General features: G+C 34.6%; 2 protein-coding genes across 2 annotated transcripts in view; one reads left to right on the forward strand and one right to left on the reverse strand.

Moving 5' to 3' along the window:
• Window positions 1-10571, forward strand: part of LOC125043126 (glutamate receptor ionotropic, delta-2-like) — a 14555-nt gene extending 3984 nt beyond the window's left edge. The window contains exons 3-9 of the mRNA XM_047639078.1: window positions 133-184; window positions 343-640; window positions 2203-2375; window positions 3463-3622; window positions 4117-4216; window positions 5942-6071; window positions 10509-10571. Of these exons, the coding sequence (XP_047495034.1) occupies window positions 133-184; window positions 343-640; window positions 2203-2375; window positions 3463-3622; window positions 4117-4216; window positions 5942-6071; window positions 10509-10571 (976 nt within the window). The remainder of the gene's footprint in view (window positions 1-132; window positions 185-342; window positions 641-2202; window positions 2376-3462; window positions 3623-4116; window positions 4217-5941; window positions 6072-10508) is intronic.
• The window catches only part of LOC125043209 (E3 ubiquitin-protein transferase MAEA-like), a 14376-nt gene continuing 8285 nt past the window's right edge, over window positions 8910-15000 (reverse strand). Inside the window, exons 6-9 of the mRNA XM_047639211.1 lie at window positions 14329-14420; window positions 13031-13194; window positions 12303-12482; window positions 8910-11007 (exon numbers count right to left, since the gene is read on the reverse strand). Of these exons, the coding sequence (XP_047495167.1) occupies window positions 10906-11007; window positions 12303-12482; window positions 13031-13194; window positions 14329-14420 (538 nt within the window). The 3' untranslated portion in view covers window positions 8910-10905. The remainder of the gene's footprint in view (window positions 11008-12302; window positions 12483-13030; window positions 13195-14328; window positions 14421-15000) is intronic.

Consider the following 15000-nt stretch of genomic DNA (forward strand, 5'->3'; position numbering starts at 1 on the left):
ACTCTATACCAACTGGTGATTTGCCCTGAGATTCATCAGCTGTGGTTCAATCTTGTTTGTTTGCTTGTTTCTTCTACCTTCACTTCACGATAGATATACGATAACGAAGCCCCCCGATGGTCGCTGGGGTAGGAAGTTCCCAAACGGAACCTGGAACGGTTTAATAGGAGCCACCATTAGAAATGTGAGTATTGTATTAATCGATCGATGAAGACAAAAATCATGTATAAGTATGTATGGAACTCAAACATGGAGACATGCCATTTTTTATCAAAATATTGTCGGAAAAGAAAATTAAGAGAAAGAAATTAATATATTTTTTTCTTTCCCAACTTTCGACAGGAGACAGACCTCGTCCTTGGCCCCATGTCGATGTCGAAAGAACGAAAAAATGTCGTCGACTTCTGTTACCAGTTAGAAATAAGCGACTGGTCCCTGATAGCAAGGAAGGGCAGTCTCGAGGTGGATCCCTGGGCCTTTCTGTCGACGCTGTCCCTGTCGACGTGGCTTCTCCTGCTGCTGGCCCTGCTTGCGTCAGGTGCCGCCCTAGTAGTGCTGGGTCTCTCGCGGTGGGCCAGAGGGCGTTACCCATTCTCGCAGGCGGTTTTGACTGATCTCCTGAGGATTCTTATACAACAAGGTACGGCTAGCGTTGTGTGTATGCACGCGGCCGTATGCGGAGCAAGGAAATAACCTTCTTCAATTAGTTACTGATGTTCTCAAATGCAGATCAATTTACCTAATCAATAAACTGTCTAAGTCAATGAGAATGTTTCAGATATTTGTGGTGTTTGGTTTTAGTCACATCACAACTGAACAAGATATAATTTTGTTTTGTATTAATTACCAGTTAACTATCGACTGCCTCATTCACTAATCAGGCTTTCCTCCATCTATTTATGAAGGAGAATCGCGATAGTCATTTTATGCAGAACGTAGAAGACGTTTTCAATCTTATATAGCAAACTATTCTTGATGCTTTTCTGAAAAAATATCACTAGAAATGATATAGCAAAACAAGATCTCGCTTATTTAGTGTATTAACACTACACCAACTTTCTCAAATTCCAACTGCTGTGTTTTTTCCTTAGCGGGCTTCAGCTTTGAATCCGAATTTGTCTAAAATCTATACACGATTTTTTTTTTTTTTTGTTAATTCATTCTCGTTTATTCGCAACTAGCCATGCCTTTCAAACAGCAGTAGGTGGAATTGATATTTAGTTAACAAACTGTGACTCAAGTTATTCAAGCCAGTTTTGTATCTTGGTTACCCCTTCCCCTTTCTTCCACACGAAGGGAGAAACTGAAGTGGGTGGACTACCTGAAGGAATTATTTAGGGCGAGTGACATGGCTGAAGGGATGAATCGCACAAGGATGGCTGAAAACCTCTCGATCCCGAGATTCAAAAATATACCCATGGTCCTCAGATTTTTATCATTTATTTATTTATATATTTATCTATTTATCTCCGTGGACCTGTCTGTCAACAACAACAAAACAAAATATCTCATACTTACGTTATATATACACACATGACATGCTGTACATTAGAATCTTCATCTATGATTATCTACCATATACGTATATGGCCCGCGATGGTATGCTGTACAGTAGAACCTTATTATAAAATTGTTCAAACTGACGTCAACACTGTATATATTCTTTATATTTATACTTTAACCAGGTAGATAGTCAAGTAATCGGTTCACCTAAAGTGTACAGGTGTATATGAGGATAGGTAACACACGAAATAGTAAGGGAATTAGCAAGGGAAAAAAGTAAAAGAATATACACAACTTCCTCCATTCGTGTATATCAGTAGGGATATCAGTCAGGTGATGAAAATGTGATCTATTTGTAATTTACGTAAAAAAATAATACAGAAAGAAAACGAATAAGTAAAATAAATAAGTAAATAAAAAAAAAAAAATCATTCTGTCTTTCTAATCTGATGATGAAAATGCGATTTATTTGTAATTCACGACAAAATGGCATCTCTCTCTCTCTCTCTCTCTCTCTCTCTCTCTCTCTCTCTCCCTCTCTCTCTCTCTATTGAAAGGATATTGAAAATGCGATCCATTTGTAGTTGACGACGAAACATATTCTAAAACATCCACCCTATTTTTGTCTATTATAATTATTATTATTATTATTTTAAGAAATGCGCTCGTCACCCTATGGCTGGCAACGGTGCATTATAGGTTCGTGGCTACTGCTGACAACATTGCTGGTTTGGGCCTACAGTTCCACCGTGACCTCCGCCCTCGCCGTGCGCTTCGCTTCCCGTCCGATTCAGAGCGTCAGGGATATTTTGGATGACGGTCGCCTCGTCGCTGCCGTCGCAGAAGCGACCGTCTATACTGACATCATAGAGGTGAAAACGATCTTGCTTTTATTATTGGCATTATTATTATTATTATTATTATTATTATTATTATTATTATTATTATTATTATTATTATAAATATTATTATTATTAGTATTATTATTATTATTATTATTATTATATATACATATATATACGGAAATTGACAAAATTAGGTGTTATATCATAATCTTTACAATGATTAAGGAAACGGATGTCTCTATAATAATAAAAAAAAAGGTACAAAACTAACCAAAGTGGGTAGTAGATGTCCCTGTTATAGCCCTTCCCTCTCACCAACTACCCACTTTGGTTAGTTTTGTACCTTTTTTTAAAATTATTATAGAGACATCCGCTCCCAAAATATTTGTAAAGATTATGATGTAACACCTAATTTTGTCAATTTCCGTGTTATAGGCCTTCCCTCTCACCAACTACCCACTTTGGTTAATTTTGTACCTTTTTTGTTTATATATATATAGATATATCATTGTCTGTGTGTGTGCTTTACGTTGAGTTTGAATCTCACCGGTCAAGTAAAGATAAATTTTTTCTTTTTTTCTTTTTTTTTTATATAGATTAGTTACAGTAAAAGGCACGCGCGCACTAATACAGACATGTGTGTATGTTGAGTGGAGGGGGGAATCCCCCCTCCCCAAGACTACTGATTGCCCCCCTCAATGTCTGGCTTGTCCCCCAAAGGCCACACTTCCACAAGTTTTTGCCTAAATTACACCTTAATAGTTCTGACCGTAGCTTATAATAGAATTGCTCATTTTAAAAGTTTTCTCCTAAACGAAAAAAAAAAATAAATTATCCTCCGCCCCTTATCCTTCCCCTATCCCCATTCTTCCTTCCCACTCTTCTCTCCAAACTTTATCCTTATCCCTATCGCAGCGCCCGGAAACAGATGTTACCCCCTTCGCTCGCCTACCTCCCCCCCCCCCCCCCCACACACACACAAAATAAAAAGCTGAAATGACGCTCTTGCTTACATCATCCCATTCACCACCTTCCCTAAACGGTTAATACACATACTCACGTAGCCTAATACCAAAGCGAGAACAACGCCACGCCACCTTGTAACCTCACACAGGAAGAAGAAACGGAAGTATTTAAGATGTTGGCCGATCTAAAGAGGCAAGGGCGGTTGATCTACAAGCCCTCGTCGTTCAAAGTAGGGCATGGTGATTACGTGTTCCTCCGACATGAGTCATCGGCTGATTTCGAAATGGCTGAGGAGTACTTGAAATCAGGTAAACCTTTTAATTAAATTGTTTTTTACCTGTAGTGTAACTAGAAGAAGTAGAAAGTGTAGGGATAGGTGTGTGTGTGGGGGGGGGGGGGGGTAGCAGTAATACGTGTTAATGTTATTATATTGTTATCATTATTGTTACTTTTTTTATGTTTTTTTTGTTTTTTTTTTTTAACTGACGCTGTTTATAGTAATACTGCCATGTTAAAAGTAGTATATTTGATATTGTTATTTTTACTATTATGGTAAAAATCATTATAGCAATCTTTAATATTATTGTTATTCTTATTGATACCGTTGTGCCTCTATCGCTAAAATTATGAATATTTTTATTAAGATATCAACACTAGTTTTATCATCATGACCGTCATTATTACTATCATTATATAAACCATAATCTGAAAACAAACCGACATATCTTTTAAAAATCTAAACGCAAGATATCCCACCGACTCCTGAGTTGACATATGCCATAAGCAACATTATTATTCACAGGAAAGTGTGAATTCTACAAAGGGAAAGAACGTCTTCTGTCTTTACCAGAAACTATGGTCGTTCCAAAGGGCAGTCCTCTCCTACAGGCTATTAATCACAGGTAATGATAATAATAAAAAATAATATTGATGTCGGGATTCGTTTTAAGGAATCAGAGCGGTCAGGTCAACGGAAACACACCAGAGGAAAATATACATAAGGTTTAATGCTAAAGGGCACTAATTACACTACAAACACAGGATATGTACAAACAGACAGGAGAAGGATCCAGCGGAGCAGGCGAGGTCACATGGCGGAAGGAAGCACACACGCCAAAATCACGGGACAACTACTGAATTTCTGACAGGTGCTCCTTTTATGTGTCTCGCCGATGTTTAGGCCGATACCCTCGTTCCCCAACACGGCGAACGAGCCAATCGCGAGAGGCCTAAGCCAGCCGCCCAGAGTGAGGTAAACACCGCCGACGGTACAGAGTAATCTCGCAGTTGTGACAATTGATTAATATCGTTATTAGTATAAGTACTATTAGTATTAGTATTATGTTTAGTATTGTTGTTCCGGATATCATTATTGTTATTATTACTATTATTATTATTATTATTATTATTATAATTATAATAACAATTATAATTATAATTATAATTATAATTATAATCATCATCATCATCATCATCATCATCATCATCATCATCATCATCATCATCATCATCATCATCATCATCATCATCATCATCATCATTATCATCATTATTATTATTGTTATTATTATTATTATTATCATCTACTACCACTACTATTACTATTACTATTACTATTACTATTACTATTTAATATGGTTATTGTTACTCAGGTAAAACTGACTCTTTACCACGTTACCAGGTCAGTCCAGGTCCTGATTCCCAAACTTGAGACAGGAATTCTGAGGTACCAGCCACGTGCGTTTTCTAAATATTATTAACATTTCTGTCTAGACTTTTGAATATATTTACCTTGAGTAGTATTAAGCAGTGAAATGAATATTTTTTATTGAATCTCGCAAAACTTACAAGATCGTAAGTCGTGTCGATCGTGTTCCAAGTTAGGAACATCTTATCGAGTTTTTCTTATTAAGTTATTCATGTGGAAAATGTCCTCTGTTTGTAGTGTGTGTGTGTGTGCGCGCTCGTTTGTGGGCACCTCGCAATGAATCTTGATTGGAAGTAGTTGCCACGCAATAACACTGAATAAATTGTACAATAATCTATACCCTTCTAACGTCCAATGTACGAATATTGGCAAAGTAATCAAGATGTTTTTTAAACAGGTAAACTGACTCAATCGTGATAAAAAACCAAGTTGGCAACTTCAGAGCTAAGTCCCGCCTCATAACCTTCATTAATTGCAAATATTAAATGTATACGTTTTTCTTTTTCTTTTTTCTCGGTGTCTTGCTCGTTTTTTTTTTCGTTTTTTTCTGTTTTACTATAATTATTACCGAATAATTTTCAAAGAAATTGCACTGAAATACCTCAATAAAATATCGCATAAACTGGGTTCAAAAAGAGGGCAAGATAATGACGTCCCCACATAGCGACTGAGATATCAGATACAGCTAGATAAATCATTATTTGTATAATTTACTCGATATTGTTATACTTACCAGAAGTAAAACCAGAAATTTCCCTCTATTATTTATAATGACTAAAAATTCCTTACCATTAACAGCCGCTAAAATACTCTTAGGGAAAAAAGTAATTTTAATAATTTTAATAAGCTAAATGGAAGTGGAGCTACCTTGTTATATGTACTCTTTATTTATTACTTTACTTTATTACTTCCACATTAGGCTGAGGAGACTAGAGATGTCTGGAATCTTCAGGAAATGGAGAAAGGATGCTTCTCTCTTGCCAAACGTGTGCTCTCGTTCCCCAGAGAAGACACTTGTCAAGGAAAAACTCAAGTACAGTAGCATACGGGTAAGTTTTTTTTCCATCTAAACCTGATTATGGATTAAAACACCCACGGTAATGATGACAACATTAATATGTGAGGTGGGTTGTACTCCTATTCAGATATTAAAATCCAATACGGAGGTTGGGAGGAGTCTGTCACGATTTATTTAGTGCATTAAGATGAGATGCACACTGAATGTAAAGACACGACCGGTATATTTTGATACAAAATATAGTATATACGAGGTCAGGAATCAGCTGATTGGCGAATGGCTTAAACAAATGAATGATAGACATTAAAGATCATATAGTGCTTACAAGGTGAGAAGAAACACTGTGGCCCACGGGTTGTTTTCAGGGGTCCTTATATTGAGGTACAGACACTGAAGATTTGACTTTTATTTATTTTTTGTGGTCTTAAACAACGTTAAGATTGTCTTCTTTGTTTCTAGAGACTGGAAAAAAAGGTTTTTACTTCCCTAATCAAGACCTGAATGACGTATTGAAACTAATGTACGTTCAGGTGATTGTGCCGATAAGTGCGCCTCGCCGACCGAAAATCGGGGTTGACTAGAGAGCTACCTGTTTACCATGCTAATCAAGAAAGTTTGAAGAAAAATTAGCATTTTATATGGCCTGCTCCCTGTTAGCGTGCAACATCTTGCCATACTTTCTTAATCGCGTGAACGGCCTTTAAGAAATAATTTCAAACATGTTAGAAGTAAATTTCTTGTTTGATTTGGAGGAACCCAAATAAGCATGATTATTTTTTGGGCTTAACGATACATGTGCCAGAGAAACCCATTATGTACACAAAAGTTTTTTTTTCTTGAAATCTGCAAGGAAGTGGGAGACTGTCTCACTTTATTTTTCTTGTTTTTATTATTTTTTTATAGTGTATGCTAGGATTATCAGTCACTCAATGAACACGTTAATGTTTTACCTGTATACAAATCGTATAATTTAATGTTTATCTCACATTTTACTAAGTGCTTTATCTTTTTCTTTTCAAGGGTATGTTGATGGTACTAGCAAGTGGTCTCATAGCTGGTCTGATCGTTTTCCTTCTTGAGATAAAAGTAGCAGGTATCATCATTCACCAGCCATTCACAGACAGCATGTGAATACAATGTCTATATAAGTACTTATATATATACATATATATATTTACGTACATAGACCTTGCTTGAATATGCTAAATAGTGATTAATGCACCTAGTTATAAATTATTTTCTTTCTAAACCTGAATAATGCCCTAAAAAAAGGTATTAATAGTTTAACTTGATTCCCTTTTTATTCTATCGGATATTCAATTTGGCAGAGTAAAAATTATCAAGACATTGACTTGTAATTTACTAGAATGTTTTCTCATTAATTCTGATTATCCTATACATCTTTACTAAGAATGAGTAATTATTTTTTTTATTATTTCCATTCTATTAAAGTTGAGAAGAGAGAATGACTTAAAATCACCAGACATTTTTTATCTCATAAAACTTTCAAGAACTCCAATTAGCTTAGTTATCTTCACAAAAGTCACATACTACAAGTGAAAATGACTCGCCCAGCTCAACTATGTATTTCATTATTTTAAAAACACTAGAACGTGAATTGTTACGTCATCCATACAACAGAATATCAGAATCTATGGAATAAGTAAATACTGTAATTTTTAGTCTTTTCCCCATTAATCTTTCAGATGGTCTTTTATGATGCACTTCCACAATGAACTGGCAAAAAGTTGACAAAAATTTATAATGCACATGTAACATTTAGTAAACTGGTAAAATTCCATGTTCAACCAAAATTCCCCATCAGGATAGAGAACATGTGTTATTTTCATGTGCTGCAGTGGATCCCTCCCTCCCTCCAGTCATCAATCTCAAGTGATGGGAAAGAGAACGGCAGAGGGGTTGAGATTTCTTTTCGTCGTTATTCCTACTTCCGCCCCTAACCCATTTGAAATGGAAAATTACCACATCTGTTCTTAAAGTTTGCAACTGTTTATAATGTGCTTACTTCTTACTATAATTCCTATGTTTAATTGGTAGACATCAATTAGAGTACACTGGTACCAAATTCAATACAAGATTCTGACATGAGAAATTGTAGTGATGGTATCTCATGTGGCAAATGCTGCAATTTTAATAATATTCGTTACTTTGTTTTTTTGTTAGTAAGCAGGTATTAGGGTTATAAATAATGGTATTGGGGAGAGCTCTCTATTAATAGGATCAAAATGTTTTATCATATATTGGTTGAGATCTGTCTATTAATAGGATCAATTTTTTTTATAATATATTGGTTGAAAATCCAACAAGGCCTGTAATCTTTATATTTCAATTTACTGAACTATTTATAACACATATCTGAAATTGCTTCATTATATAAGGTTATTGTTAAGATGTCAATGATACTATATTACTGATAGTTTCGTGTTGGAATGCTATATATGATTGTTTCTGTTATCATATGTGTTTCAGTACTAAACTTGCCTTGCACATCACAATGTTATTTCTAACAAACCATTTTAATACCAAGAGTATATTTGTAGGACATTTTCTTGCATATGTTTCATATGGTTAGGTGCATTCATTACTAACTGCATGATAAATTGAAATTATGTGTATATATTTTCTTCTTTTCTGAATCACTGTCAACTTTTAATATCAGTAACTAAGCAAAATATTATATTTATAAAATCTTTCCTTTGAATAATTTTCATAAGTTATGTATAGAGTAAAAGAACAAAAATGCATATAAGGCCTATTAGTCATTAATATCCTATAACCTTTGATGAACACGAGGAACAGAAACGCACCAAGTTCTAGAAAATATATATATAAATGAAACAAGTAGATATAAACTTAACTGTCTTTATTTCGTATTCATCCATACTTCATGAAAATTACCTAACCAGTCACAATCAGTTGCCATTTGTTTCTAACACAATTTCCCGTTTGTGTAATAAGAAAGAAGCGTATCGATGTCGGAATAATAAACAAAGAAAATTGTTCCATTTCTTTTTCCTGTATCACTTTTTACTGTCACTTCAAAAAGAGAAGTTGATCTGGAGAGAAATTGACTTTAGAATATGATAAAACATGAAAACATTTAGTTTCTCTGAGTAAAAAGAAAAAGAAATATGCTCTTTGTCTGAATGGCATAAAAATATGTATACACACGAGCATATGAATAAAAAATATATATAGATTAAAAATTCTCAGAATGTATTATATGTCCTAAAGAATGCATTAGTAAAGAATTTTTTAAAATAACAAGCCTGTAAAAATGACAATAAAAAGCACATTCTACCAAATAATAACGTATATTCCAAATAAAAAAAAAAAAAAAATCTTCGATATTCTAGTTTTCTTAACACAGTATTCAAATACTTTATATATATATAAAAATATACAAACATTTGATTAAAATACAAAAATATCTTAAATTCCGACTGAAAGAAAAATACACATAAAACATTAGGCCAGAGGGGATTACTAACAATCCTTAAACACTCTTAAAGATAATGAAGGTATTAAAAAGAAAAAAAAGAAAAAAAAAAAAAATCATAAAAATACATGGCACTGGAAGACAAAGTTGAACCTAATCTGCATTTTGTGCCTCTTGTGAAAGAGTTGTCTACTGAGTTTAAGACCAAACAAGTCCACATGCCATGAATAAACAATAAGACAGACAATTATTATCTGCTCTCTTATCTCTCTCCTTTATCATTCTCTTTATTGTTCCCTGATTTTCTTTACCTTGCCTTACCCTACACTGCCTAAGATTACCCTACAATGATATACTACTGTCATTATCTTTTTCTTCACATATAACCACATTTATATACATGTTTACTTACATTATTAGGTCTTTGACAGTCCGTATATTCCTGAGCATTAATATATATTTTTTTTACTATGCACAGAACAAGTTGATATATACTGATCTGTGACATCTACTGCCCTATATTATAAGCTTTTTTTCATGTCTTTTCTTTGGAGTGGACCATTTCAACACAATAATCTGTTCCCCATGAAATGGTTCAATCATACAAATTAATGAAAACCCTTCACTGACTAGTCATTCAGCTATGGATAGCTTTGGATATCCTGACCTTTCAAATATTTTATTTTTTGCCTTTCTCTTTGTTTCTTTTTTTTCAATGGACTGCATATCATAAATGCAGCCAGTGAGTGAGCAGCATATCCATAAACCCCTCTGGCTCAACAACATAAGGACTAAACTGTGGCAACTTAACAGAACATTCTCTCGATTAAATAAATAATAAAAGCGTAAATGATTAGATCAGATTCCAAAAAATAAAAAAAATAAAAATAATGAAAAGTCCTTTAAACAATGCTAACAAAGATAAGGAAAAAAAGAAAGAAAAAAAAATATCCCTGTCATGGCTGCAACTTGGTTTCCAGATAATCTCATATCTTATATCCCTGATAGACTTACTCTTACATAAAAAAAGATGAACAGCATGCAATGATCCAGCTCCTAAAAACAAAGTAGCTTGATCAACAACACAAAATACTTGCAACTTAATCAATTAATCCTTAAATTATAGATCTAAGGCAGAAGAAAGAGACCGTCATTTTTTTCTCATCTTTCCTAAATGATAACAAGCCTAACAAAGAATCTGTATCAAGTTCCATTTGTTATCTTTAGGTTTATAGAAAAAAGTAATAACTAAAGACACTGTACAACAGTGTAAATTTCATTAAAAAGCAATTACAGTATTATAAAAGAATAATGATGATAAGAATAAGAACAGTATGGCATACTTTATGACATGTGTTAGATGTTTTATAATCTTACAAACGTATCCTAAACTGATCAAAGATGCTCACATCACAAACACTTTCTCAGCATCTCGAATATTGTAAGTTTGTCGTGTTCGTGGACAGACAATCGTTCCGTTGTTCTCGTTTGCCATTTGTTGAAGTGCCTGGAAAAAAACATAATGCTTTAAGTTGGAGTTTGTCTAAATAGGTTTTTGATACTTACATATTCTGGATACAGGCAGTCCTTATCTATATTTTCTAAATAAAGTCACCTTCAACTAACAGAAGCTCATGAATCTCTACATCTGATGGCAATAGGACAAGACTATAACTTTAAGCCATCCTATGTGAATAATACTCAACTGTGAGAAAAAATAGAAAGGGCAGTCAAGTCCATGAGATGTTGTTCTATCAGCCTTTTAAAACAACTGGCAAGCTTACACCAACGACTATTAGTGTGCATTCTAATATTATTCTTTCTTTGGATAATTTGCTATTTAACTGTTGGATCTGAGTGACATGGACATGTAGTCATAATAATAATAAATTATAAAAAAAAAAAGGCTGTAAGGCAGGTGACTCGAATGTCTCATTATGGAATAAAAAATAGCCATGGAGCAGGTCATGGGAATGTCTCGTCCTGGGTAACTTTTGCTAAGTGGTATGTGTGTGCACAAAGTACTAGGAGCAAGATTAACTTAGTGGATTTTAAGGAAGAGGCTTGTTTACACGCTCCTGCAGTATTTCCACCAGTGCATAAAGGTAAATTTTACCAGACCTCAATCATGCCTGGGAGAGGGCCATCTCAAAGGAGAACACTATGTCCATTTGCAGTAACCTACTACTGCCTGCCAATATCAGCTGGTTATGATGTGTTACAGCATATGGAATAGTACAAAAATATAAAAAGCACAACACTAGTTGTTTTTACTGCAAAGAGTGTAAACTACCTGAAGAGATAATATGGAGTCAGCCCAACAAAAACTGTCTATTATCATCTTAATACAACATGGCAAATGAAAATGGCCAAACAGCAAAAATGTATCTGCAGAAAAATGGCTAATAGCACTGCAAGTTGGAGGGAAGGAGTCTTGATTCCACTCATGAATATTCACATGGGTTGGCGTTACAAGCCACACATCCTGGAGAGTTGCTGCACAAGTATGTCTAGTGCCTGGATTTTGGTCCAGATCCAACAGTTTAATCACTAATCATAAATAAATAAGATACAAACAGATCATATCAAATCTTTCACTCTTGTTCTTAGGATGACCAGTTCTTCAGATATTCTCAGGATGACCCATATGAATGAAAATAATTTTAAAATATTATCTTTATACTCAAATGACATCTCACAAAATACAAAACCTGTTTAGCCTGAAAAGCAATGCAAGTAAACTAGCCTTAAAAATATATAAAAAGAGTGCTAAAAATTCAAGATGTCTCCTTCATGTCTCACCTTCTGCCCATAAACATATCCATTTGGCAACATAAGTGGCAGGTTGTTTTCATTGAGCTGGTCCCCGCTTATGTGACACACAAGTCGAGACTGTGAGCAGTGGGCGTAAGGAAGAGGAGCTGCCAATGAATTCAGAGAACGCTGGCACACAGGACAGTCTGGGTTGTGACCGGTTGCGCCCTGGAAAAAAGATTATTACTACCCATCTTTTTCTTCTTCTTCTTTTTCTTTTCTTTTTTAAGATGATGATGATGATGATGATGATGATGATGATGATGATGATGATGATGATGATGATGAAGATGATGATGGCATCTATTTCAACATTTTGAACTTGAATCTTTGTAGTAACAGTATTTACAAATAAAAAATCTTAATAAAAGAAGAAACCAAGTATGTTTAAAGTTGATCAACTAGAGAGAGAGAGAGAGAGAGAGAGAGAGAGAGAGAGAGAGAGAGAGAGAGAGAGAGAGAGAGAGAGAGAGAGAGAGAGAGAGAGAGAGGAAAAAAAAATTGTTGTCACATACGAGTAATAAGAGAGTTACGAGTGTATTTGCATATCTAGAGTAAATATACATTTTATTCAAAGAGAAACAGAAATCCAGTGAAGAAATAATCCATGTTGCAACTCAAATATAAGCACAACCATATATATATTTTTCATATCAGCACCTCAAGATTTTACTTGACTTTTAGCATCACTTAGCACCACTGAGAAATTTCTTTACCCTGTAGCAGTGTGGAGTCTTCAGTGCAGAAAGACCAGATTGAAGTACAACAGAAAAGGCAGACTGTGATGAAAGCTGGTACAACTTGAGATTCTCTGCTCTAAACTGTTCAATCAGCTGATCCCACCGTACATCTGAGAGCAATTCTTTGTATGGGCTAACATCTGCAAAATGAAAGAAACAGAAGTATCCTAGATTAAAAATCAAAGACCACGAAAATTCTCTTCCTATATGAATAGCTAATGTACATAAGCAGCATTTATGAATAAACATTAACCCATTGGATCTGGATGCTTCACTGCCATCATGTGGCCCAAAATACGGGCATTCGGCTTACGTGAGTGTACTCTCTGCTGGGTGTGCGGCTTGTTTGTCAGGTGCAAACAACCAGTCATGTGCAGTGACTAGACTCCACGCCTCCCATTTGCAATATTTTTTGGCTTATGCATTTTTAGCTTTCTTGTCATTCACCAATGTCTATCTTTCATTTGATTTGCTTTATTGAAATGGTAATAGACTGTTCTTCTTGCAAAGACACAATATCATCTCTCTAAGTAGTCTATAACTCAGTGCAATAATAATAACAATAAGTAGTATTTTGTTATTTGGATATTTTCTTTTATTTTTTCATAATATTAAATTTTCTGCAAAACAACCTGCACCACTGGTCATAGCGGGCAGGAAGAGAATCCTGAGCATGGAAATAGTGTCCCCCTGGAGTGGTGCTCTTCCAGTCATGGCTCACCGACACTACATTCCACACTCGATGGAAATATTGCAAAATCTCCTTCCTAAATGCCTAATGGGTCTAATCACCCTCCAAGAGCTTTGTGCACAAATGGTAAGTCTTTCCCACCAATCCAGCCCTCGGCCAAAATGCTCACAATGACAAGTTTGTGTCACCCCAGGCTACAGCCAAATTTTCCTATGACAGCATGTTCACATTATCTGCCCCTCAAGCCAATTTTTTTCATGATGGTCACGTCATCTGGATCATAGGGGTTAAAAGATGGTTAAACAAATAAACAAAGTCCAGCCTTTCATAGTATATGTGATAACTAATTTAGCCATAAATGCATATGATAAAAACAATAATATATGCAAACAATATTTCACAAATTACAGCAAATCCTAAAGGAAGTCTAAGTAAATAAATTAATCAAATATACATAGTCTATACTCTAGAGTGAATATTCATTGAAAAATACTATTAAAAATTAAAATCAACAGAAAGAAATCCAGTATTCTGATAAAACTAAGCACTAAACTCCTATGAGATATAGATGACTGAAACCTACCAGTGCCGGAGGGGAAGGCAATAAGTGCCATACACCTTTGTATAGATGGTAAATGAGCTGGATCCTGTCCAGTGAAGTGCTTTCTTGCATGCCTGGAACAAACCAAATAATTTGATTTACATGACATAACTTAAATCCTGGTGCTATTTTAATAATTAACCCAGTGATGTATATTAATACTGTCAACATTTTTTCCCCTTCTTTCTCTTTTCACATAAATAATACTACAAGTTGATTACTATATCAACCTAACCTCACCTATTAAATACATTAAATGAATTTTCAGGAAAAGTTTTTATTTTCACTATTAGTTATACTAACATTGCTGTGATAGTCATTATTATAGCAATACTAATGACATTATTAACAATCACAACAGAAATAAATGCTCTTTTCATTAAAACTTGAGAAATAGGGAACAGATGAAGTCCAGCAGGTCTATCAACCGACCCCTTGGTGCCTAAATATTTGCGGAATCATATGTAAAAATAAAATTGAAAACAAAACCATAATGGACAGTGAATGTACCCAGCATTATCAGATTAAGGAGAATGGATAAGCTTGCCAACTGGGAATACATTATCAACATAAGCCCGTGAAGATCTATCTGTCTTGTATTTCTACCAGGACCTTTCTGTTTGTACAAGATTAAGACTAAAATATCAGACTTTG

This window comes from Penaeus chinensis, chromosome 33 (genome assembly GCF_019202785.1).
Source record: "Penaeus chinensis breed Huanghai No. 1 chromosome 33, ASM1920278v2, whole genome shotgun sequence".
NCBI classification, from domain to species: Eukaryota; Metazoa; Arthropoda; class Malacostraca; order Decapoda; family Penaeidae; genus Penaeus; species Penaeus chinensis.